Source organism: Octopus bimaculoides, chromosome 7 (assembly GCF_046866305.1).
Source record: "Octopus bimaculoides isolate indiv1 chromosome 7, ASM4686630v1, whole genome shotgun sequence".
In the NCBI taxonomy this organism is placed as follows: Eukaryota; Metazoa; Mollusca; class Cephalopoda; order Octopoda; family Octopodidae; genus Octopus; species Octopus bimaculoides.
Window position 1 is genome coordinate 103,746,562 of NC_142934.1, and position 26,028 is coordinate 103,772,589.

At 34.3% G+C, this 26,028-nt stretch overlaps 1 protein-coding gene across 1 annotated transcript in view; it reads left to right on the forward strand.

Moving 5' to 3' along the window:
* LOC106873887 (uncharacterized) overlaps positions 1–25,093 on the forward strand; it is a 311,235-nt gene extending 286,142 nt beyond the window's left edge. The window contains exon 2 of the mRNA XM_052969830.2: positions 24,144–25,093. Coding sequence (XP_052825790.1) covers positions 24,144–24,768 — 625 coding nt within the window. The 3' untranslated portion in view covers positions 24,769–25,093. The remainder of the gene's footprint in view (positions 1–24,143) is intronic.
* Positions 25,094–26,028: the final 935 nt, after the last annotated feature.

Consider the following 26,028-nt stretch of genomic DNA (forward strand, 5'->3'; position numbering starts at 1 on the left):
CAGCTGTTTCAAGGAAAATCCGTTGTTGGTGTGTAAATAAGTACTAGGCTTAACAAAATTTAAATTCTGGGATTGATTCATTCAACTAAAGCAAATTGCTCAGGGCGGTGCTCGAGCATATCCGCAGTCTAATATATACGTATTACATTAAATAATGAGGGTAGATATAGGTCGGATCTTTTTAAATATGCTAGACCACTGGTTTAAATTGATGTTAATTGATTGATATCATTTTCTACCCCCATTATTTAATATTTTGATTTAGTTGCGAGAAAAATTACACAGGGACATGACGAAATTGACAAGGAGTCTTTCATGTAGATGCTGCGTGTTTGGTGTAAGAATTTGCTCCGAAATCTGAATTCAAGTTAGAAAAATAGTTTACAGGCCTTCATTAGCAATCTAAATTCTTTATATATATCTGAAGTAATTTATAGACAATTTCTACCAAAACTGATCTATGAATCTAAAACATGGTATTGAATTTCCAGGGAGAGTATTAATAAAAAATAAAATTGTGATCGACTGACAAGAAATTACTAATCTCTATTTAGAGAAACACACACACACACAATTATGTATGTATGTATGTATGTATGTATGTATGTATTTTCGTACGAATGCATATGTGAGTGTGTGTGTACGTATGCATTTCATTATGACTATTTTATGTTTGGGAAAATAAGGCTTTGAAATCGATGAGCTTATCTAGATTTATCGATGTTATATTCAGTACTAAGTGTTAAATTATTGTCACGTATTGCAGTTGGCAACGATGATCATGGGGAACTAAGTTATAACTGATAAAAACATCATTACCAAAATTAATATTTACGAAGCTTTTCTTTTTAAATATTTTGTGTATGTTTCTGTATGCTATTTCTTATACGAAAGCATGTACAACTCCCTGAACTCAAGACAGAAAACTCCATTCCTTTGTTTGCGTGCAAGAAACTTTCGCCTGCAATCATTCAACTACACTCCTGCACTGGATAAATTCCATCTACAAACAGGATAGTGACACCTGATAACCCGGATTTTCAGTTAGAGGAGCGCCCCCAGATACACATGAAGCCAATATCTTCATCATCAGTTTTGCCTGCACCACCACCACCACTACGATTGTCATCGTCGTCGTCATCATCATTATCATCATCATCGGTGATTCTATTAATAGCTGTAGTATAACTAATAACTACAGCAATACTATTGGCGCTCCAAGATGAAATCTATATTCTTTGAAAAACAGAAAGAATCGTTAGTATGCCAGGCAAAATGCTTGCCGGCATTTCGTCGATTCTTATGTAATGAGTTCAAATTCCACCGATGTTGACTTCACCTTTAATCTTTTCGGGGTTGAAAAATAAGTAACATTTGTGTCCCGAGGTCGATCTAATGTTTCCCAACTCTCAAATTTTCTGGCTGTCATTTTTCTTTTAAGAGAATCATAAAATTCTGCTTTAGTTTCTCTCTCTCTTTCTCCTTCTCTCTCTCTTTCTCCTTCTCTCTCTCTTTCTCCTTCTCTCTCTCTTTCTCCTTCTCTCTCTCCTTCTCTCTCTCTCTTTCCCTCTCTCTCACCTTCTCTCTCCCCACCCCGTATCTCCCCCTAACCCTCTCTTTCTCTGTCACTTTCCCTCTCTCTTTCTCACTTTCCCTCTCTGTCTCTCTCTTTCTCTCTTTCTCGACACCTCTCTCTCCCGACACCTCTCTCTCCCTACACCTCTCTCTCCCTACACCTCTCTCTCCCTACACCTCTCTCCCCTTCTCTCTTTCTGCCTCTTTCTCTATCTTACCTTCTCACTCTCTAACTCTCTCTCTCCTTCTCTCTCTCTTTCTCTTTTTTCTCTCTCTCTATCTCTCAATTGTTCTCTCTCCCCTACCCATTCTCTCTCCCCTAACACATCTCTCCCCTTCTCACTTTCTCTCTCTCACCCTTTCTATCTCTCACTCTTTCTCTCTGTCTCTCTCTCTTTTTCTCTCTCTCGCTTTTTCTCAGTTCCCTACCCCCTCTTTCTCCCTCTCTCTTTCTGTCTCTTTCTCTCTCTCACCTTCTCACTCTCCAACTCCCCCTCTCTCTATCTCTCTCTCTCTCTCTCTCTCTCTCTCTCTCCCTCTCTCTTCCCCCTAGTGCCATTCTCTGTCTCGTTCTCTGCCCATATAAATACACTGATACATCACCCCTATTTTTTCATTAGGTAATTCGTTCGTACCGAGCTTTTTCACAAAAACAATGTAGCAGACCTGACTATAATTAACAACCATGATTTCGCCAATAGTCTTAACACCACAGAATATTGCTTTCAGATTTAACTTTCTTATAAACCGCCGCGACCAACGTCGATCTAGAGTATTTCCCTCAAGGTTCACTATCCAATGGTTTGCATATGTTCATCTGCCTTATATCCTAAGGTCCATTTCTCTTGTTATTGACTTGATTAAACTAGTGTCTGCTCTACTCCAGGAATAAGTTCTTCCAGATGGTTGTTCTGGAACAGTCAAAATAAATGCTTGTCTGTGTAATTCTCTGCTTGTTTACTTGTTTGCTTCTTAGATTGTGTGTGTATTTGTGTTCGTACTTGTTTGTTTGTGTGTATGTGTGCAAATATGTACGATTGAATGTGTGTGTATATGTACGTTATAATGGCTGTATATCTATAGATGTCATGAATGCGTGTGTTATGTATGTAGATACGTTATGTACGTAAATGTAAGCGCATTTATTTGTAACTACATACATACATACACGCACACACAGATAAGGGCAGGTGTGACTGTGCTTAAGAAACTTGCTTAAGAACAACGTGGTTTCGGTTTCAGTCTATGTGCTCGGTACATTCGGCAAGTATTTTCTAATACATCCTTGGACCGACAAATACATTCTGACTGAATATTGTCGACACAAACTATGTGAAAGCGCATCGTATATATATATATATATATATATATGCGTGTGTGTGTGTGTGTGTGTGTGTGTGTGTGTATGTGTGTATGTGTGTGCGTGTGTGCGTGTGTGTGTGTGTGCGTGCCTGTCTACCTATATATATACATATATACACACACACACATATATATATATATATATATATATATATATATATATATATATATATATATATATATATATATATATATATATATAATGAGAGAGAGCGAGAGAGAGATGCCCCCTGGTAATTAAGTCCCAGCATGCAATTAAAAAAATCAAACCCCTATAATTGAAATAAGCTGCAGTATATGCTTCTTCAAACCCGTTTTCCAGCTGTCTCTCATACAAGCGAAGGGTTTCATATTAAAATCTGATCTGTTACATGCATTCATTTTTCTACGTTATATATATAAATTGCATGACTTGCATCAATGCGCTTGAAGCCGCTAACACGCTCACAAACACATACACACACACACACACATAAATAAATGAACATATGTGCACATAGATACACACATGCACAACCCGACACAGACACCTATGCGGCAACATCCTTCGCATGAAGAAAGGGTTGGTTTCTTGAAACTCTTGCTGTAACATAGAATTCTGTATTGCTAATCCTATTTTCCCTTTGAATTTCCATGTTAACTTGGAAGTTAGTGATCATAGAAATGACTGGGGAAAAAAAACGTTAGGTTTAGATTTTCAAAGACACCGCAGTTTCATAACGTGCGTTGTGTTTGCATATTATTAAGGCTGACCTCGTAACGGGATGATTAAAAATGTACGGTAAAATTCCACCGAGGTCAACTTTGCCTTTCATCTTTTCGGGGTCGATAAATTAAGTATCAGTTGCGTACTGGGGTCGATCTAATCGACTGGCCCCTTCCCCCAAAAATTTCGGGCCTTGTGCAAAGAGTACAAAAAATAATGGACGGCTAGACGCATATACGATTATTGAGCATTCCTCCAGCTCGTAATCAACCACGAAATGGTTGCCTATGAATTAGAACAGACAACGTAAAATGAATATTCTTTTATTCTTTTACGAGTGTCAGTCATTCGACAGCGGCCGAGGTGGAGCACTGCCTTTTAGTCAAAGAAATCGACCCCAGGATTTATTCTTTGCAAGTCTGGTACTTATTCTATCGGTCTTTTGCCCAACTGCTAAGTTACGGGGTCATAAACATTGGTTGTCAAGTGATGGTGAGGGACAAACAAAGACACTAAAATACACATAAATATATACATACATATATGTATATGTATATATATATATATATATAAATATATATATATATATATATATATATATATATATATATACGACGGGCTTCTTTCAGTTTCCATCTACCGAATCCACTCGGAAGTCTTTGGTCAGTCGGCCCGTGGCAATAGTAGAAGAAACATGTCCAAGGTTAAGGTTCCACGCAGTGGGACTGAACCTGGAACAATGTGGTTGGGAAGCAAGGTTCTTACCACACAGCCACGTCTGCGCCTATATATGTGTATGTGTATATTATATATATATATATATATATATATATATATATATATATATATATATATATATATATATATATATATATATATATATATATATATATATATATATATATATATATATATATATATATATATATATATATATATATATATATATATATATATATATATATATACACGTATGCGCTCCAATACAGATATATACACACACACGCACCCGCATACACATACATGCGCACACATATATACATATAATACATAGAACTGCGTGTATATGTGCGTGCCACAAACTATATATATATGTTTGTGTCTGTGTCTGTGTGCGTTTGCATAGATCAATAGTCTAGTTTGTCAATAGTGTTTCAATATAACTCTACAGTCAATCTTTTTCATATATATATTTACATTTTTCAGAGAAGTGTGTGGCTATGCATGTGGTGGTGATGGTGGTGCCGGTGATGACGGTGGGGCGATAAATAACGTAATGTTGGAGGGCGTGTGATATACCAGGATGTTCCGTTGTCTTTATATTCTCTTTTCAAGTCATTTTTATTTCATTTTGTTTTTGTGTCTATGATACTGAGTCTTTTGTGCTTTAAATGTTCTCTTCTCTTTTCTATCTTTCTACCATTCATTTCTCTACAACTACCCTCCTCTTTTTCTGTGTATGCGGTTATGAACCTACACGCAGATAGACATATATTTCTTTGACAGTCTATCATTGTGTGTGTATGTGTATGAGTGTTGGTATGTGACTATGTGTTTGTGTGTTGGTCTATACGTTTGTGTGTGTGTGTGTGTGTGTATGTGTGTGTGTCCCTGTGTGCCTGTGTCTGTTTGCGCGTGTAGACATATCGTATCTATCTAAGTTAGAGATGTAAATGGATTTCGCTAGGAATGAGTTTACATTACAAAATATTTCACAAAGCGTTAAATTAAATTGCTTTGGATATTTGAGAATTTTGCAGACTGCAGTGATGAGTTGGTCCTTGTTTTGGTGGGGAGTGTCACGGAATGCTTTCACCATAAACCACTTCACTTAAATACACACATAATACACGCAGGCATGATCATAGAAACACACACATACACGTACACACCAAAACATACAATCATATGCAGACACATAAACTCATTACTGGTTCACACTGATTGACACATTCTTATGTATAATACATTTGTCTGTAGCTGCGGGGTATTGTGTGCATGTGTATGTATAAGAACCCGTTTTTGTTATGCGTATGACGTAGATGAACGGTTGCGTGTGTCTTTGTGAGTTATGTGTGATTTTTGCGTATGTGTGTGTGCGCATGACATTGTGTGTTGACTAGAGCGTGTCATTATATGAGTAGCTATGTGTCTTTGCGAAGTAATTGTGTGCACAGAAGGGTGTGTGTGTGTGTGTATGAGTTTATGTACGTGTGGGTGTACGTGTGTGTGTATATATGTACGTGTGAGCGTGTTGAAGTGATTGTGGTATATTGTGTATGTTTAAACAAACTTTGCTCTTTGAGGACAACACGAATCCTCGTAGGTCTACGGATGCCATCGGCTGTGGCAAAGAGATTGATCTACGTTTTCTAAGACACTCATAGGCGCAGACAGACATGTATATAAACACATACGTGCAAACACAAATAGTCGTAGATGCGCGCACACACACACACACACGTATGTGCGCACGCACAAGAATAGTAAAGAATTTTAATTTTGTTTATAAGTGAAAAAACTGCGAATTATAAGTAATAATACAAATCAAAGATTTGTACTTTTAACTTGTATATAAATAGTTCGGGTTCATACCTCTTCTCCAGGAAATCTTTGGAGAAATTATGTTGTAAGTTGACGTTTCTGTTCTGTAGCGTATACACACACACACACACACACACACACACACACGCATATATGTGTGTGTGTGTATGTGTATATATATATATATATATATATATACAGAGAGAGAGAGAGAGAGAGAGAGAGAGAGAGAGAGAGAGAGAGATAGTTAGATAGATAGATAGATAGATAGATAGATAGATAGATAGATAGATAGATAGATAGATAAGTGTGTGTGTAAAAGAGAAACAGATGACAATGAAAAGACGGGTTATCTTATGAACATCATTAGCTTAAATTTGTTTCTACTATAAGATGCGGTGGACTCATAGTTCAGTGCCTGAGTAACGCAGGAAATCTTTGGAGAAATCGTTGCGAGTTGCCGTTTCTGTTCTGTAGCGTATACACACACACACACACACACACACACACACACACACACACACACACACACACACACACACACATATATAGTGCCTGTGTCATCGGAGTTTCAAACATGAAGTGCAATTTATTTGGAAAAGCATTTACATTCATGCATTTAGACAAGAAAAGCATAACCAATGAGAAAGCATATATGTGAGGCATGTGAGCGTTCTCATATGTAATACCTTTCTTCTGTATTTCCTTAGATGTAATTGTTTTTCTAAATTAACTGGATTTTTGAGCCTCCGATGAATCTGTAACGTGTTACTCAGGTACACAACTATGAATCAACTGCAATCATAGCAGAAACAGCTGTAAGCTAATGAAGATCATAAGATAATCGTTCTTTCCTCTGTCTTCTGTTTCTCTTATAACTGCTTTGTAGTCGACCAATGCTTCGTTCTATATGTGTGTGTGTGTGTATGTATGTTTGTCTGTCTCTGTGTGTGTGAGTGTGCGCACGCGTGTACGTGAGGTGTGTGTACATATACGTGCGGTGTGTTTGCGTGTCCATGAGATGTGGTGTGTGTGGTGAGGCATTTAGAAACAAGGGAAAGACTGCACTTCATTACAAGTAGTTTGGTCCATTTATTTGCCTGAATCTGATGATTTACTTAACATTATTATTTTTATTTTTGCACGAATCTTCGATCTGTTAGAGGAAAGCCGAGTAGCGATGTCTGAAATCAACGGCATGGTAAGAATTCGCACACACGAAGGCACAGCCACACACCTAGACACATACAGTCTTTCTTTATAAGCGAGTTACACTCATGTTCGTAAGCAAGCTCTAATACTTTCTTGTAATCATTACACCCCAGTGAGGTTTTCATGTAATTCAACATTCGTCAGCCTTATATATATAGGTATGTATGTGTGTGCATGCTTATGCGCATATGTCTATCTAACTGCGTGTGTGTGTGTGTGTCTGTGTTTGTGCGTGTGTTTGTGCCTGTGTTTATCACCTCATCACTGCTTGACAACCGATGTTGGTCCCCGTTAACTAGTGTTTCAGCAGAAGAGACCGATAAAATAAGTACTAGGCTGAAAAAAGAGTATTGTGTTCGATTTTTTCCATTAAAACCCTTCATGGCGGTGCTCCAGCTTGGCCGCAGTCAAATGACTGATACAAGTAAAAGAATAAAAGAAAAACTGAAAACGTCGTTAACATTATATCTAAAATCATTTAAAATGAATTTCCCAGTATTATTGTACGAGTGTTGCTGCTTTGTTTGTTGTTAAGAATTCTATTGTTTTCTCATTTCTCGTTTCCTTTGTAAAATTCTATGCAATATCGCTGAAAATATGAAGAAATTCCTCAATAAAAATCTATTAATTTGAAACACAGTCGCATGAGTCGTACAGCACATATAAAGACACATATACGAAGGCACAAATCACACAAAACACACACATTAACATACATAAAAAGACACAAAACACACATACATAGACACACACGCATATATACACACACACACACACATACACACACACACGCACACACACACACGTATATTTTTCACTCGTATGAAATAGGCCATATATAGCTGCAAGAAAATCCACTTGCGCATGCTCTGAGCTCACTTTTTATGAAACAATAATTTTGTATAATTTCTTAAGCTTCTGCTGGATCTCTGAGACATGTTTGCAGTATAATTTACTATAATCACCCTCTGTACAGAACTTTTCATGCTCGATGCTAGAAATTTAACAAATATGTTTTTAGATAAATTGTATGTTGTACGCAAAGTAGTAGAACATATTTTATATTACACGTTGACTTGGTAAAAATGCTGGAATACCGGTCTAAATTGTTGCTTGAAGTATGTATCTATGTTCTTTTAGGTTCAAATACGCTTTTAGTTGATTAGAGTTTTCATTCTTTTATGGATCATTAAAATAGCTGGCACAAAATGCGTGGGGCGGTTTATTATATTATAGATTAGTCTATTTTAACTTATTTCAGACTGTCCTATCTATATTAACCAAAATCCCTGAACAGAATTATGTAGGGGATTCTAAATATCATTATAGTCACCATATATCAAAGAGATGCGGCTCACTGTTGTAGGTGATACTGAAGATGTTGTTGTGTTGATATGCTGTCTTCAAAATTCTACCTGAGCAAAATCTATGTGACATCTCAGGTAGGTGAAACCAACAACAGTTATTTTTAGGGATCAAAGTATGCAATAACGCAACTCCCCATAGGAAGTTGACGTCATATTTTATTGCAAAAATGAGTAAAAAAAAAACCCAAAAAACTCTTTATTTCATTAAACAAATGGACGTGTATGTTCGAGCCAAGGAATTCAACATGTACGTAGACTCCTGACGTAGACTCCTGACGTAGTCCGCCTTGACTAACTCTGGTGAAAATGGAAATAAAAAGCGAAAATACAAAAAACAAAACAGTATAAACGGTGATATCTATAAGATGGCAGTATTTGCAATATTACGGTCCACAAAAAACTTTACATTCGATCTTACTGTTTATTAGTGACAATCATGGAAGACTCATTTTTAACACAGAATTTCACAAAAGGTAAAATGGCAGCCTTCAAATTCAATACTTACAAGCTAGAAGTGCGCGTAATTGAATTATCTAATTATATATATATATATATATATATATATATATATATATATGTCCATTCTCTGAATCCACATACTGCATATATATTTATATATTTATATATCATATGAACACGCGTATATAAGTTGGCAGCCGCACTTATGTAAGTGTTTGCGCCTGTATGATGTATGGGGGAGTATCACTCGATATTGAGATTTAATCAGACAACGTTACTTCAGCCTATACAAACCTATGCATCAAAATAGTTTATCGATCGATCTACTTACATGGTCATTTAACTCAGATATTATTTTCATTTTTCTCAGTCAGTCTTTGTCTGTCTGTTTGTCTCTCTTTCTATCTCTCTCTGAATATATATATATATATATATATATATATATATATATATATATATATATATATATATATATATATATATATATATATATATATATATATATACGTATATACATATATATACATACATATATATAGATATATGGGGAAGTGCATATATGAGAAGGGTTATAACCAAAATTAAACATCGTATGAATTATGAACATATAGGTACATCAATTGATAAATTATTTTTCTATAAAAATATATATTTAGTAACGTGTTCGTCAGCGCGCTTACGGACGCGGTGATATATCGAATATAAATTTGTAAAGAATGCGATAGCGAGGTGAAATAGATTAATAATATATGGCAATGCAGTTCCAGCTTGTAGGATATCATTGCTCTGATATTCATGCCCTTGTTTGAAAATTCCTCACACTGATTTGGCCCATGGAACAAATACTCCTGGTCGCGCTGGATTTCAATGAATTCCATATATTTTTCGTTCAATTATGTTTTATCGTTCCAGGAGAGAATATATTATAACATAAGTGTATGAACTAATGGAAAAAGCTCAACACATTTTTGATCTTCTGCACGTCCAGAAAGGCATACGTAAGAACACACATTACGCAGTGACAATTAGCTCGATATATAATATCTATATTACAAAAAATAATATGTTCAATGAAGACTGTAGATAAATATCTATAAATGCTGTTTTATTACATGTATATTATATCATATATTAGAATTTGATGTAGCATCGTACAATATTGATATTATCACAACTCAATAATTTTACAATATATACATGCGCTAAACAACACTTATTTGATCTCGATTTACGATGGGGACTCATCCATCTTTATCACAGAAGTCTTTAGCCTAGGGTTGAATTTTAAAACTAAATGCATGGAACATCGGTCCAAAATACTCCACGGTTTGATTGTACAAATATGCATGACACGAAAAATCGAATATTCTGTTGCAGTTTTTGGGTTATTTGAGGCAGGATGTTGCTAATACAGTCTCAATCTTCCTATACAAGACATTTTAAAATCACTTTAAAATCGAATTGAAATTTGCATTCACGTATTTTAATCAATATATATCACGTATAGTATATTCTCATTTAATCCGTCATATCACCTCCCTCTCCCCGATACACACAAACACACTATCATGTATTTTGCAGCGAATCTAAAAAGCGTTACAATGACAAATGACATGCCGGGATACATACAGGTATACATTCATAAATACATCCTATCGAGGAAGTACGAACGAGGCATAACTGAGTCATTTGGGACTTAAAAAAAAAACAAGAGAAAAGTCATGAACATATCATAGAGGTTGCTTACACATCGTTCTCGAAGATTAATGGGAACGAGAATATCTATAGACAAATGCTTCGAAATTTGCAACTCCATTACTCTGATTAGAGATACACATTCATACTAATAAATACTGCTGCACTTGGTTATGACAGTAAATTCCTAAGTCACAATCTAGAGAAGCGATGATTTTCAAGCAAAGAAAATAACCAGCTAAAAATGAAACTTGCAGATATTGTAAGAGAAACAATAAAAACAGGCAATGCATTTTTTTAAAGATCGATAAAGAATATTAATCGTTGATGTCGACCAACACTTTTTTCTTTGTTACAAACTAACTCCTTAATTCCAGTAAAATATTAAAATTAAGATAGCACAGAAAGAAACTTATATATGCTTATATGTACATACAAACATACACACATTTATATCCATATTTTCAAACGCTTACATACATACATACATACATACATACATACACACATACGTACACACACACATACATACATACATACATACATACATACATACATGCCTAAAAGCATACCGATGGTATATTCTATGCAAATGATTGACGAAGAAAACAGGGTACATCTTCTCTGAGGAGCGATAAAGGAAGTTTGCAACTGTGTATTATATCAAGATTATGTTGATTTTTATATGAAGATATAAACGATATGAGAGATCACTATGTGGATCCCTTATATGCTAAAAATAGACGTCAAACTGTCTTACCACAAATGCTGTGTTCTCAGCTTAGTAAGACGCTAGATGTTTACGAGCGAGACAAATAAATAGGCATACGTTAAGGTTTCGACATGAACAATTCAATAATTGCCTGTTACATGTTGATAAATCTGTATGAAATTCATAGATTTATGGTTGTGACATCAATATATGTTTGAAAGATTGAAAAAGCTTCTTCACACAAACTCACGTATATATTTATGTATGTATGGATGAGGGACGGATGGATAGACGGATGGATGGACGGAATGTATGCTTAAGATGGTGTGCATAAAGTTTCATTATTATTCCTGCATTATGCTAAAACAGTGAAGTAGGTATTACATATGCACAGAGATATACTAATGGACATGTGTTAAATTACATAAAAATTAAATTATATACTTTGAACTCACAACACACACGACTTCTACACATGCTCTACCGGTCTCAGAAAAGAAATCACTCACACAGGACCATACACAAGCACAATCACACACTCTTTTGTATGTATGCATGCATGTACACATGTGTGTGTGTGTGTGTATGTGTGTGTGTGCGTGTATCTGTGAGAGAGAAATAGAGAGAGTGTGTATCTGTGTTTGTATACATATATATATATATGTAAACAACGGAAGTGAGCTAGAACGTTAACACTTAGTGCGCATGTACAGCGGAGTCGAAGGTCAATCTGTGCCCAATCGGCTTCACTCTGTGTGCTTTAGCTTCGTTACTATGAAAGCAGTCTGGATACTTATTGAACAGACCATTTATGTATGTATGTATGTATATATATATATATATATATATATATATATATATATATATATATATATAAGAAAAAGAGAGAGTGAAATGTGAGCTGCAAGGAGATAGCGAACGAAAGTGTACATGATAGTATGGGATATAGCAATCCGCTTACATTGAACCATTACAATGGCTGCTAAAGTGTACAGTCTAATTTCATTAATGTTCACATATTGACTTTTTTCTTCTGTACTTGGGTATCTACGAGTAAATAGCACATCTGTTTTATTTAATGTAACTATTCTATTATATGGGTAATATATATATATATATATATATATATATATATATATATATATATATATATATATATATATATATATATATGTGTGTGTGTGTGTGTGTGTGTGTGTGTGTGTGTGTGTGTGTGTGTGTGTATATATATGTATATATATATGTTTATATGTATGTATGTATATATATATATATATACATATATATACATATATATGTATATATATTCACATATACACGCACGTACACTCACATATGTATATATATATATATATATATATATATATATATATATATATATATATATATACGTATGTATCGTAGTTCGCTCAATTTGATGAATACTCTTAAAGTACACATTTTTTAGAAAAATCGATTGACACAAATGAATGGCCTGTTTCTCCCTTAACGTCTTGCGTCAACCATTAATTAAAGGTAAGACGTATTAATAGGTATATTTTGAAGTAGGAAGAAGAATATTACAAAGATAAAAAGAATAAAAGATGGTGTGATAGAAAAAAAAAATGAACGATCTTTTTGAATATTTGCATTGGTGCATTAATGTATAGTTCTTCAGTGAAGATCTGTAATATATTTAATAATTTTATTCGTTATAGTAAAACACAAATATTTTGCTTGTTAATGCTGGCGGGAAATTCGCTTCTCTCATCTCTTCATTCATCAAATTTTCACACATGTTGAATAGGAATTTGTCTGTGTTCTTCGTGTTAGATCTTGGCTGTGATTATAGTTTATTGATGTGTGTATGTAACTATGTACACACGCGCAACTATGTAACTATAGACACACACACACTTGTAATCTATGAGATTACAATCGAGGAGGATAGGAAATCAGAAATGGAGGATGGTAAAGTTATAGAAAGAAATCCTCCGACAGCTTATTCCAGCTCTGTCCACAGGTACAACAAGGAGCCGAATTCTGCTGCCTCACATGCCCTCTAGCAGAAACTGTTTTTAGACAGAGAGTACCCGCTGCTTCCAGTAGCCTTACGTCGTGTGTATTGAATTGGGTCTAAGACAGCTGTGTGAAGCTGCTGAAGACGGTAGGCAATCCCTGTCAGAACTTATAATATGGGAAATCCCGGTTTGTCTTTAGTGTAAAGTTAATTAGAAAGAGAAATCAAAGAATGATCAGGTAAACTTTGAGAAAATTGCAATTCATATTGTTAATATATAACAACAATTGCGGGAATATAATTTGCAATTATATTTAGCATGCATTCTATAGCTTAATTGATTTAATCGAGATCTCAAAGGAATAAATATTTCTGGTGAATTTGATATCTCTGAATATTCAAATGCAAACACTTTCGGACTCGAATATCATACACATTACACATTACACATAGTAACGATTCGTTATCGTTCTGACATGACATAGCCATGGTGCTGTCAGTTTCCCATATGCTTGAACAGGTATTTGATTCATGATAATTTACTTGGTATTGTTTCTTATCTATCGTATTTTCCAAACTTCTTCTAATAACCATCCCGAGTATCCGTTCTCAGTATTGCTTCTTTGTGCATTCCTTATTTATTTCCCCATCACAGGTTGAACATTTAAAAACAAAAAGGGTCAAAAGGGATTTGGCTACAAAGAATTTATTTCTGTAGAAACATTCGCAATTTCCGTGTATATCTAAGCATTTCTTCTGTGTTTTTCTGTGTTTTCTTTTTCTTTTTGTACTGAGGATTTATGTTCATCACACGTTATTCCTAGAACCCTAACTAAAAAGGAGGCAGTAGTCTGGTTTGATTTCATATAAAACCTATGCAGAATTTTGAATTTAATTTTAAGAGTCATCAAAATCCACCGGTTCTTGCGTATACGCCACAACGAATGTACCTGATATATACACATATACAAACACACACTCACACTTATACATATATACGTAAATATTATATATATATATGTATATATATGTGTGTATATATATATGTATATATACATATATGAATGTATGTATATGTATATATATATATATATATATATATATATATATATATATATATATATATATTTATGTATGTATATAAATTGCATTTATGTTTGCCACTAACATCATTTGTTTGAAATTACAACCATATACACGTCATAAATATTGGGCTGAGTGGAGGTCCCATAGCCATTTATTCCCAATGGCAAAATAGCTTGACTTGTGGACAGAGAAAGGGAATTTTCGTTGTGCAGGTGAACAAAAATGTTTTAAGTATGTTTCTTGGCATTTTGTACACACCTTCTCTAAAATTGTACGTATTGTTGCTATAAAAGATATATTGGTATATAAGCTTTCACCATCGCTGCAGTATTACAATATATATTATGCGACTATTCTACGTGCTTCGGTGCGTGGGTGAGTGCCTACATGTATGAGTGTGTGTCTGTGTGTGTACATGTATGTCTGTATGTATGTGCACAAACTCCCTTGCATGCACATTGCGTGTGTGTCTACAAATGTGTGTTTGTATGCGTGCGGCAGCGTTCGGTATCAACGTTTAGAAACGCAAGTGCATTCCGTGTTCAGTTTCTCGTTTAGATTTCACAGAGATATTCACCATACCTTGAAATCAATACTGTAAATAACTGCAGTTAAGTTTTCAATGTGATATAGATTTATCGATAGGGTAATAGGAATTTACAAAGATGGACAGTTGGATTAGTAGTTAGACACATTTATTTAAATATATCTTTATAGGCAAAAATTCAAAACGATTAGACGTGTTGATATATATAGAGAGAAAGATAGATAGATAGATAGATAAACAAATATAGATGTAGAAAAATGGAATTGTAAGTGTGTGTGTAATTGCGTGTGTGTGTGTGGGGGTGCGCGCGCGCGTTTTTTATATATATACATATGTCTAACTGACTATCTATCTATCTATCCATCCTTCACCCTCTCTCGATGTATATATATATACATACATATACATATATATATGTATATATATATATATATATATATATATATATATATATATATATATATATATATATATATATATATATATATATATATATATATATATATATATAAGTGTGTTGTGTTTGTGTGTGTATGTGTGAGTGTGTAAATATATATTCATATATATATATATATATGCATGTATATATATATATGTACGAAGGTATGTATGTACGTATGTATGTATGCATGTATGTAAGTATGTATGTGTGTGTGTGTGTGTGTAAACCAATCACTTGAAGTGGTGTTTCATTGTTTTGCCGCTAAATAAATCGATAAATAAACAGATAATTAGCAAAACTGCTTTTCCGTACCATAGAAAAACTAAATCGATCTCTAAGCCCGTATGCAGGCATGTATGCTTGTACGTTATGTATGTATGCATGTATCTATTTGTGTATGTATATATGTATGTACGTATCTACATGTATATTTATGTATGAAAGGGGAATAGAGTTAGGAAAGTTTGAAATTGAAACATTCATAGAGAAATAATAATATAGATCGATAGATCGATAGATAGCCGAATAGATACTGAGGACATGAGAAGAAAATGCAGAATAGAATATTTCATGGGTTTCCTGTGAGGTGTGTCCTATACATTATAATTATGATAATATATATTTTCAACGTCTTTGCTTTATCATTATTACGTCAATCAGCTTCTGCATCGAGAAGCACTATCCTAGCTTTATAACAGGTCAGGCATAAAACGCTTAGATTACATTTTTGTCTTTATAATATCTGCTTTCATTCTCGACCCCACGGAAAAGCGCTGTAGGTAAACCTCTTCCAACGTACTATGTAATTCAACTAATCTATGCGAATGAGATTCGGTAAACGGTAACTATGGGTAACTTCGTCGGAAGAATCGTTGTCTCCGATATATTGTGAGTATAACCCTTGGCTACCTTTAGTATCACCACCTCACCAGCAAGTGATGTCCGTGGAGTTCGTTCTGGTAGAAGCATTCAGATGAGGTGTCCAGTTTGAGTATATCTTTCTCTACCCCTATCAGTTTCAGGTGCTCTGCAAAAAATTTTCTAGCCGCTACATTTTAAAGTTTGAGAGTGGCTGTGTAGTAAGTAGCTTGCTTACCAACCACATGGTTCCGGGTTCAGTCCCACGGCGTAGCAACTTGGGCACGTGTCTTCTACTATAGCCTCGGGTTGACCAAAGCCTTGTGAGTGGATTTGGTAGACAAAAACCGAAATAAGTCTGTCGTATACATGTATATATATATATATATATATATATATGTGTGTGTGTGTGTGTGTGTGTGTGTGGGTGTGTTTGTGTGTCTGTGTATTTTCATATAGCATTGCTTGACAACCGAGGCTGGTGTGTTTATGTCCCCGCCACTTAGCGGTTCGGTAAAAAGTGCCCGATAGAATAAGTACTAGGCTTACAAAGAATAAGTCCGGGGTCGATTTGCTGGACTAAAGGTGGTGCTCCAGCATGGCCGCAGTCAAATGACTGAAACAAGTAAAAGAGTAACTGTAGCCAACTCGTCCCACAAACTCTATGAATTTTGAAGGTATGTTTGTGGTGCGTGTGTAGTTATTTTGTCCCTGTCCAGTTCTAACTGAGCAGACTTGTGAACAAAAGCTACTTGTGCATCTTTTCAGGATTACACTGCTGAGAACACAGTAACTTCCATGTCATTTTTATAAGTAGGGTAATATATGTGTGAGACTTGCTTATTCTTTCGAACAAGTCAGGATACCACGTAGAAGTTCATTCGCTGCTTCGTGGTTTATCAGTGTTTTTAACTGGTTACTATGCTGATAACGGTAGTTATGAAAGGCTAAACTTAAATGCTAAATAAAATACGCTTTCATTCTTTCATTCTAACATAAAGTGAGTAAGCAACTGTGGGTAGAGAGAGAAACGTGGTTGTGAGAGAAAATTTCTGAAATTCAGTAATTTTTATCATAGACGATTAATAGGTCAACATTTAATAAAATGCACTTCTGTTCTATTTGGTGCAATGACCCTCTCTGATTTGCCCAACGTGGCTATCAGATTCTTGGGATATACGTATAGCATTTAAAATATTGTGTGCGGTTTTAGAAAAAGCATCCAGCAACATCATACGTATAACAGTTGAAATTGATCTTGAACACAACGTGTACTCTAACTGTTTTGTGTTTTTGTGTTTATATTTTTAACGTTCTTTGTTTTGGGGGACATTGGAGCAAGGCATTCTTGACGGCATTATAAAATCCCGGGTAGCAGCTATATGGATTAGCATTGGGCCCTTAAATCAGTTAGCCCTTAAATCATTTAACCCCCGGGTACCATTGCCATAAAGGTGCACTGCTCTTGTGACGAATAAGTAAATTCACGTGTTGTTGCTGTTGTTGTTATTAATGTTTAGTGACATTTCGTCCGTCGATACGTTCTGACGTCAAATTCTTTCGTGGTCGACTTGCCTTTCATCCTTTCGGGGTTGATAAATAAAGTACCAGTTGAGCACTGAGGTAGATGTAATCGAATTAACCTCCTGCTTTGAAATTGCTGCTCTTGAGCGAACATTTGAAGTCAGTTTTAGTATTTTGAAGGCAGCGATCTGGCAGTATCTGCAGTTGGACAAAATGATTGGCTGTATATATTCCGCCTGAATACGTTCCGATTTCAGATTGCACTAGAATCAACTTTGTGTTTTTTTTATCCCCCAGGACCAATAAAATATAGCACTAGTCAAGTATTGGAGTCGATATAACTGAGTATCCCTTCCATTCAAAACCGTTTATCTTGTGCCAAAAATTTGGAAGTATTATTATCACCATTACTGTTATAAACAGTTATATTTGACAAAAAAATAAGAAGGGGAAGCGACGTGTATATATATTTTTTTTCGTTTCATCTCCACCAAATATCTGCAATACAGAAGTACTATATAGTTGATTCAATCATTATAAGCGTCATTAAAGCATTTTGCAATCACCATCACCATCTGTTTTCCCTACCTCTTCCCCCTCCTTCTCTTTCTCACCTCCCTCTCAACTCATACTCCACCTCTCATCAGACTACTTTGCCATTATTTCATATTCTGTATTACAACGCACTGACATTATAGATGGCGTTTATTCAAGAATGTTTTTATCGATCTCTTGTTGATAATTGACATCACCTAATCGAGACAAATCCAATAACACTCGATCGTAATTATTCCAACAGTAATCGATATATTTCTATCCACTTTAACACTTTCTACCTCATGTCTTGTATTCGTTGTTTTATTTGCTATCGATATGTTTCTTTACTACATTCTAAATGTATATATGTGTATATATGCGTATGTCTAGATATATGTGTGTACCTGTGTTATCTGTTATTATATTTTATAGATTTATATATGTACATACACGTGTATCTACGACGTTATGGCTGAGCGTGTGTGTATGCATGACTGTATATGCGTATATGAGTATATCTGCGTTCGAATGCATTCGTGAACACGTACATGAGTGTCTCTATAACCATGCAAAAATCTGTGTTCACATCTTGATATCATTTAGTGTGATATATATGCACGTGTGTGTGTGTGTGTGTGCATATGCGTGTATGTATGTAAAATTCATGAATTAAATATTTTCTGTATGTATATACAGGCAGAAAAAACAAACGTACATACATATACAACGTATACATATATACGTACAAGCATACGTATGCATGTGTACTAACATAGTTACATATGTAAATGCATACATATAAACATAATAGCTGTTGACTCGTGTTCAACGAAGATCACTTCTGGAGATAAAAAGAATCGTGCTTTTGACAGTAGTACTTCATAAGTACTAGATTGTTTGTAAACCTTTTTGTGGAATTGACAGTGAAGCTTGTGTTTATATATCAGTGCGAGGATTATTTTCTGATTGTGTGTGTGCATATATATATATATATATATATATATGTGCATATATATATATATATATATATATATATATATATATATATATATATATATATATATATATATATATATATGTATGTATGTACGTATGTATGTATGTATGTATGAATCTCTTCATCCATAAGACGGTGTTCGGATTTAACGTAATTTGTGTATGCATCCACTACTGGTTGTATATTCTTAACTGTTGGTGGACTATATCTACAAATATTATTACGTACTTCCGAGACCCTAGAAACAGCTGTAGCACTTGTAACCATACATTCTTCTCTTAGTTTACTGAGTAAAAACCTGAGTTTGTTTCTTAGATGAAAATTTGAAAATTGAAAGAAATCCGTCGTATATGTATGTGTGTTGTACGTGTGTGTGTGTGTGTGTGTGTGTGTGTGTGTGTGTGTGTGTGTGTGTATACGTATGTGTGTCAATGTACAGATTTGAATACACCGATACAGTTTTACACACACACACACACTATACGTGCACGTGTATATGAGTATATAGACTAACAGATTGATATATAAATGTACGTGCCTATATACACGAAGCACTTACCCATATGCAAACAAACTCATAACTAAAATGCCATAGAACTACGTTCTATACATTCATCATATAGATATATATATACATATATATATAGATAGACAGACAGACAAACAGACACACACACACACGCACGCACACAAAGAGATGAGAGAAAGAGAGCGAGGAGTTCGATAGATAGATAGATAGATAGAGAGAGAGATAGACAGACAGAATCATAAGTATCTATATGTTGAATATATATAGGGGTTGCGTAGGTAAATTCTTAAGAAATTTGTGTCGAAATCCCTGTTTCAGGTTCGATTCGACTCTTGTATCTTGAACAAATGTATTTTACAATAGAGTACATCTGACCGAATCGCTGTGAATAAAATTTAGCAAGTAATTATCTTTTGAATCTTGTCGAATGAACAATATCAGTATTCGAATATCCGGACTTCAAAGACTGTCACATTGATGATGCCTGAAGAATATTCTGACGGTATATATGTGTGTAGATTACTCAGTCATGTTTTTACTAAATCAATATTGTATACGCATTGGAGACATCTCCAGAAATTCATTTACTTTCATTTTATTTATTCATAAATATATGTATGTATGTACGTATGTATGTTTGTATGTACTTGTGTCTGCGTGTGTATGTGTGTGTGTGTGAATGTGTGTATATTTATCCATTCTTATGTTTTTAATTATTTAGAATGAAGGTGCTGGTTTCAAAGATACAATTCTTCATCGTTGGACTGTCTATATGAAAGTTAATATCACGTTTTGCGCTTAAGAAACGTCTTGTATATTTTTAGTGTTTCTGTTACTAACCGTGTTTGTACTATATATTTTAGTTGGGTTTTTTTTCTGAAAGCAATTGCTGTTCCAGATTGTTAATGTTATCCTTTGCTAACAAATCCAGTGTTACAATTAATATTGATATCAATGTGAATTTAAATTCTGCGTACAGAAACTGAAGGTTACGCAGCGGTTGTCCATATTTATCCTTTCTTTTTATATTTCTTGATTTAAAGAGATATTCCCATCAGTACATTCTTTTATTTCTTTGTTAAAAACAATGATATGTAGCCTCTTATTACTGAACTTGGTAGAAGCAGTATGAAGAAAGATATTTTTTATGGGAATTATTCAAGATCTGATTTAACATAACATCTTACAGCAATCTGACTGTCATGTAGCACTTGTTATACTAATTGTATCAACACTCATTTCGTTGTTTACTTTTGCCTACCATTCAAACGAAAGCGTCATTATTGCTTACCTTTTGACCATTTCTTTTGTCCCATAAACACCTTCCATTTGACGAGATCATTTTTCACTTCCCAATTCGATGTGAATTTTGAACGGTCAACTTATAGTTCTGTTACACCTGGAGATGTATCATGAGACATGCAGCTGCTCTATATCATCCACAGCTCTTCGCAAGTTGCATCTCCATTAATAATTGTTTTCATTCAGAGTTGTGCTACATTTTTGTAGGCTGTACCACCATCAAACACTAATATTTCCGGTGGTGTCCACAGTTTTACGGCTTCACCGCTTCAGACAGCATTTCTCGAATTTGCTCTGTATTTAATATTTGCAAAAACAGGAAGAAACCCATCAATGCAGGAAAATACAGTAAAATTAATGTTTGATTGTTGAATATTATTTGGATATACTTTAATTAAACATTATTCTAAAATAAGTATCAACATTCAAAATAACAAAACACATGTTCTTGCCCTCACCATGTGTGTGCGCGTATACATACATCTCTCTCTCTCCACACACACACACACACATATATATATATATATATATATATATTACACACACACGCACAGGTACACACATATATATATACACACACAATAGTCACACATACACATATGCACACATGAATGCATTTAGGTATGTATGCATGAGCTTATGCATACATACAGACATACATGCATATATGTATATGCATATATATATATATGTGTGTGTGTGTGTGTGTGTGTGTGTGTGTGTGTATATATATGCACGTGTATTTGTGTGAGAGAGAGGCAAAAATAAAAAAAAAACAGCAAGAAACACAGAAAGAGAGAGAGATTGAGATAAATTGTATCAATACGCGGTGGAAATGAATCGAATGTATACAGAAATTCTTGTGTTTTTGAATTCCTGTGTATTGTGATTTAGTAAAGTTTTACGCTTTGTTTTAAATTAGCATTTCCATAACCCACCAAAAGCATTTGAAGTGTTTGTTTAGCTACCACTGTACATATTGGTTATATACATAGACACAAGAAGAGAAGTGATTTTGTCTTTCGTACTAAAAAGCACATACACATAAAAACATTAAAAAAATGCATGCATATATGAATGCATGTATATATCTGTGTGCATGTGTGTGTGTGTGTGTGTGTGCATAACGTATGTGTGTGTGCATAACCTACATACACACACACATATAGTTATATCCATATATATCATTATATGCATACATTGACATATATGCATGTGTGTGTGTGTAAAAATGTAACATTGTGTAAGCAATCGATAATTACACAAAATACATTGATAGGTTATTGATCCGTCAAATTATTACTAGAAGAATGGTAATTGTTAGATCTCTTGGCAGTCTTTGCAGTTAATAATAACGTTACTGCGATTATTTTGCGAATCGGTACTAGTGCTTCTTCTTTTTCTTATTATTATTAATAATAATATTCATTATTTGATTGTTATCATTATCTTCATATTTATCAGACTGGCAGATTGTGCTATAATGCATACACACAAAAGCACACAAAAGCACACACATACATATATTTGAAAATTACACAGCTACATACATTTATGCACACATTAACAGCAGTAATTGTACATATATATATATATATATATCATTGTATTGCATTGCAATGCTTTGCTTGAATAGTCATTCATACCAGATTTCTTGTATTACAAACAGAATTTTTTAAACCTAGATCTGCCCTACAAAATGGCGTTATATTGTAAAACAAAACGTGTCTGAAAGAAAAAAAAGGGAGCAAAACAAAAGTGAAATAGTAAATAATGAAATAGTAAGGCCATTAATCATTCCTTTTTGTGAATAACTGACAGGAAGAAAATATGCATAAAAGACAGTTTTCTTTAATCAGCATTCCATATCAAATATATTATTTCCTTTTTTGGTACATTTTAATTAGTATATTTTTTCATTTCATTTTACTTTGTGTTCCTGTCGAAATTCTTCAAAATAGGCGATAACTGTTCTTTGTTTTTTTTTTCTTTTTTTCTTTTCATTTTTGAAATATTCAGTTATATATTCTTTTATGGTGCACTTTTTATTGAAATTGTCGAAAACCTCTTTCACGTCAGTACACTTTAGTTACCAAACACAAACGTATATACACACCTACATACATGTATGCGTACATATTTGTGTGTGTGTGTGAATGTGTTATATGTGTGTGTGTGAGTAGGGCGTGTGTGTGTATGTATATATCGCTTTATATATATTAAGGTTATAATACATTACTCACATATTCACAAGTATATACATTATATAAATAAGTATTCTATAAATGTGTTTATTTGCAAATCTCTCCCTCCCTTACGTGCATATGAATATGTGCATGCATAAGTGTATAAATATATACATACACATTTACAAATAGAGACACCACACACGCACACACACAAACGCCCACACGCACGCACACACACACACACACATACACAACAAAGAGAGGGAAGGATGGAAAGTCAGAGAGAAATATCGCAAGAAGATTATAAAGAAAGATAAACCAGTTTCTTCTCACGAATCTTTGAAACATGATCTTCGTAAACAATATTACATATTTAGATTTACAAATTCATTTTTTTATTCCGTATATCGAATACCTCGCTTTTCCAGTATTTCTTATGTTATTTTTGTTCAGAATTGTTGATAACTTAACATTAATTTAAAATTTTCTTTTCTTCCACAGGAGTTTAATGCCAAGGTCTGAAGAAGGTCAACTCACCATCGAGAAAACACCGAGTTATTTCATAACGAAAGAGGTCCCAAGAAGAGTGTACCAGTTCTCCAAACACCTCAAGTTGATTGTGGTAGTGAGGGACCCCGTTACTCGGGCTATATCTGACTACACACAGGTGGCCAGCAAGAAGATGGATTCGCGTAGCTTCGAGGAAATGGTGTTTGTTGATAACACCAGCCGTATTGTCGACACTCAGTGGAGTCCTGTCCGTATAGGAGTCTATGCTAAACACCTGAAACATTGGCTTCAGTATTTCCCTCTTGAACAAATGCACTTCGTGAGTGGTGAACGTCTTATTGAAAACCCTGCTGATGAGATGTTAAAAGTGCAACAGTTTTTGGGACTCAGACCTGTTATAAACCACAAACATTTTTACCTGAAATCCAGGAAAGGATTCCCTTGTATCCTCAAACCTAACAGACAAAAAGGTAGCCACCCTCACTGCTTAGGTGAAACTAAAGGGCGTATTCACCCCATGATTGATCCTTCAGTGATACGGAGGCTTAGGGATTTTTATAAGCCCTTCAATATAAAGTTTTATCGCATGGTTAATCAAGATTTTGGGTGGGTATGATAGTAATAATCTTTTTATTCCAACCTTTGTATAAAAAGGAAGCTTAACGTATTGAATCAAAATATAGGAAAAACAAACAAATAAAAGTGATTAATTAAACAAAAACAAAATATTACTCAATAAAATCATGGAAAAAATTAGACAAAAATACTATTGACTTGATCAAACAGTGTGTTGGATTAATTAATATATCTATAAGGTGCTTTAAGATTAAGTAATTAATATCAATAATGCATAAATAATACTAAGAATAACAATAAGATTTGCGAACATAATAATACAACTTTATTTCTCACGTTTGGAAATAAAAGAGAAATTATCTTTACACGGCTTGAGTGTTATTTCAAAATGTGCTGTTGTCTTTTACGTACTTTTTCTGACTTCTTTTTATTGTTTTATTGTAATACCTACTGTGAAGCATTAAATCGGTATCAATGCAACGCTTGACTGTGAAAATTCCGTTTAAATTCCGCCGAGGTCGACTTTTTCTTTCATCCTTTCGGTGTCGATAGATTAAGTACTAGTTGCATACTGGGGGCGATCTAAATCGATTTAACCCCTCCCTCAAAATTTCAGGCATTCTGCCTATAATAGAAAGTATTATGTTGTTTTTTTCTTCCTTCTTCAAATATTCTTCCATTTCTCGCCGAGTGTTTTTCTTACACCTAGCGCAGAGAAGCTCATTGTTTGCATTCCCAGTTAACACAAGCAGATTCACAGGTAAAATATGTATTTAAAAAGAATTGATAAATTAATAAATTCATGAATGGATGCTGTTTTCACAGCGATAATGATCTTCTCGGTACATGAGTTGTTCCAGTTAACACAATTTTTTGCACTTCCTGTAGGGATGGTAAGCCTGGTATCATTTTCAAATAGGTTTCAGTACCTTTTTTATAATTCCTAGAGATTCTACAATCACTGGTACAGTAGTCGCCCTGAGATACCACATTTTCTTCAGTTTCAATTAGGAATACTCATGTCAATTAATAAACACATCTTCTTTGTCTGATTTTTAATAATAATATCCGGTTTATTAGCTTTTATAGTTTTGTTGGTATGTACGGAGAAGTCCCAGAGAATCGACACATTCTCTCCCTCAGTCACAGCTTCAAGATGGTGTTTATACTATTTGTCAGCGGTTTTGATTTTAAAATGCCGACATATTGTCCAGTGTAAATACTGGCCGACTCTGTCATGTCTTGCTTTATATTCTACAGGTGCTAAGACTCTACACCTTGAGATTAGGTAGCCTATATT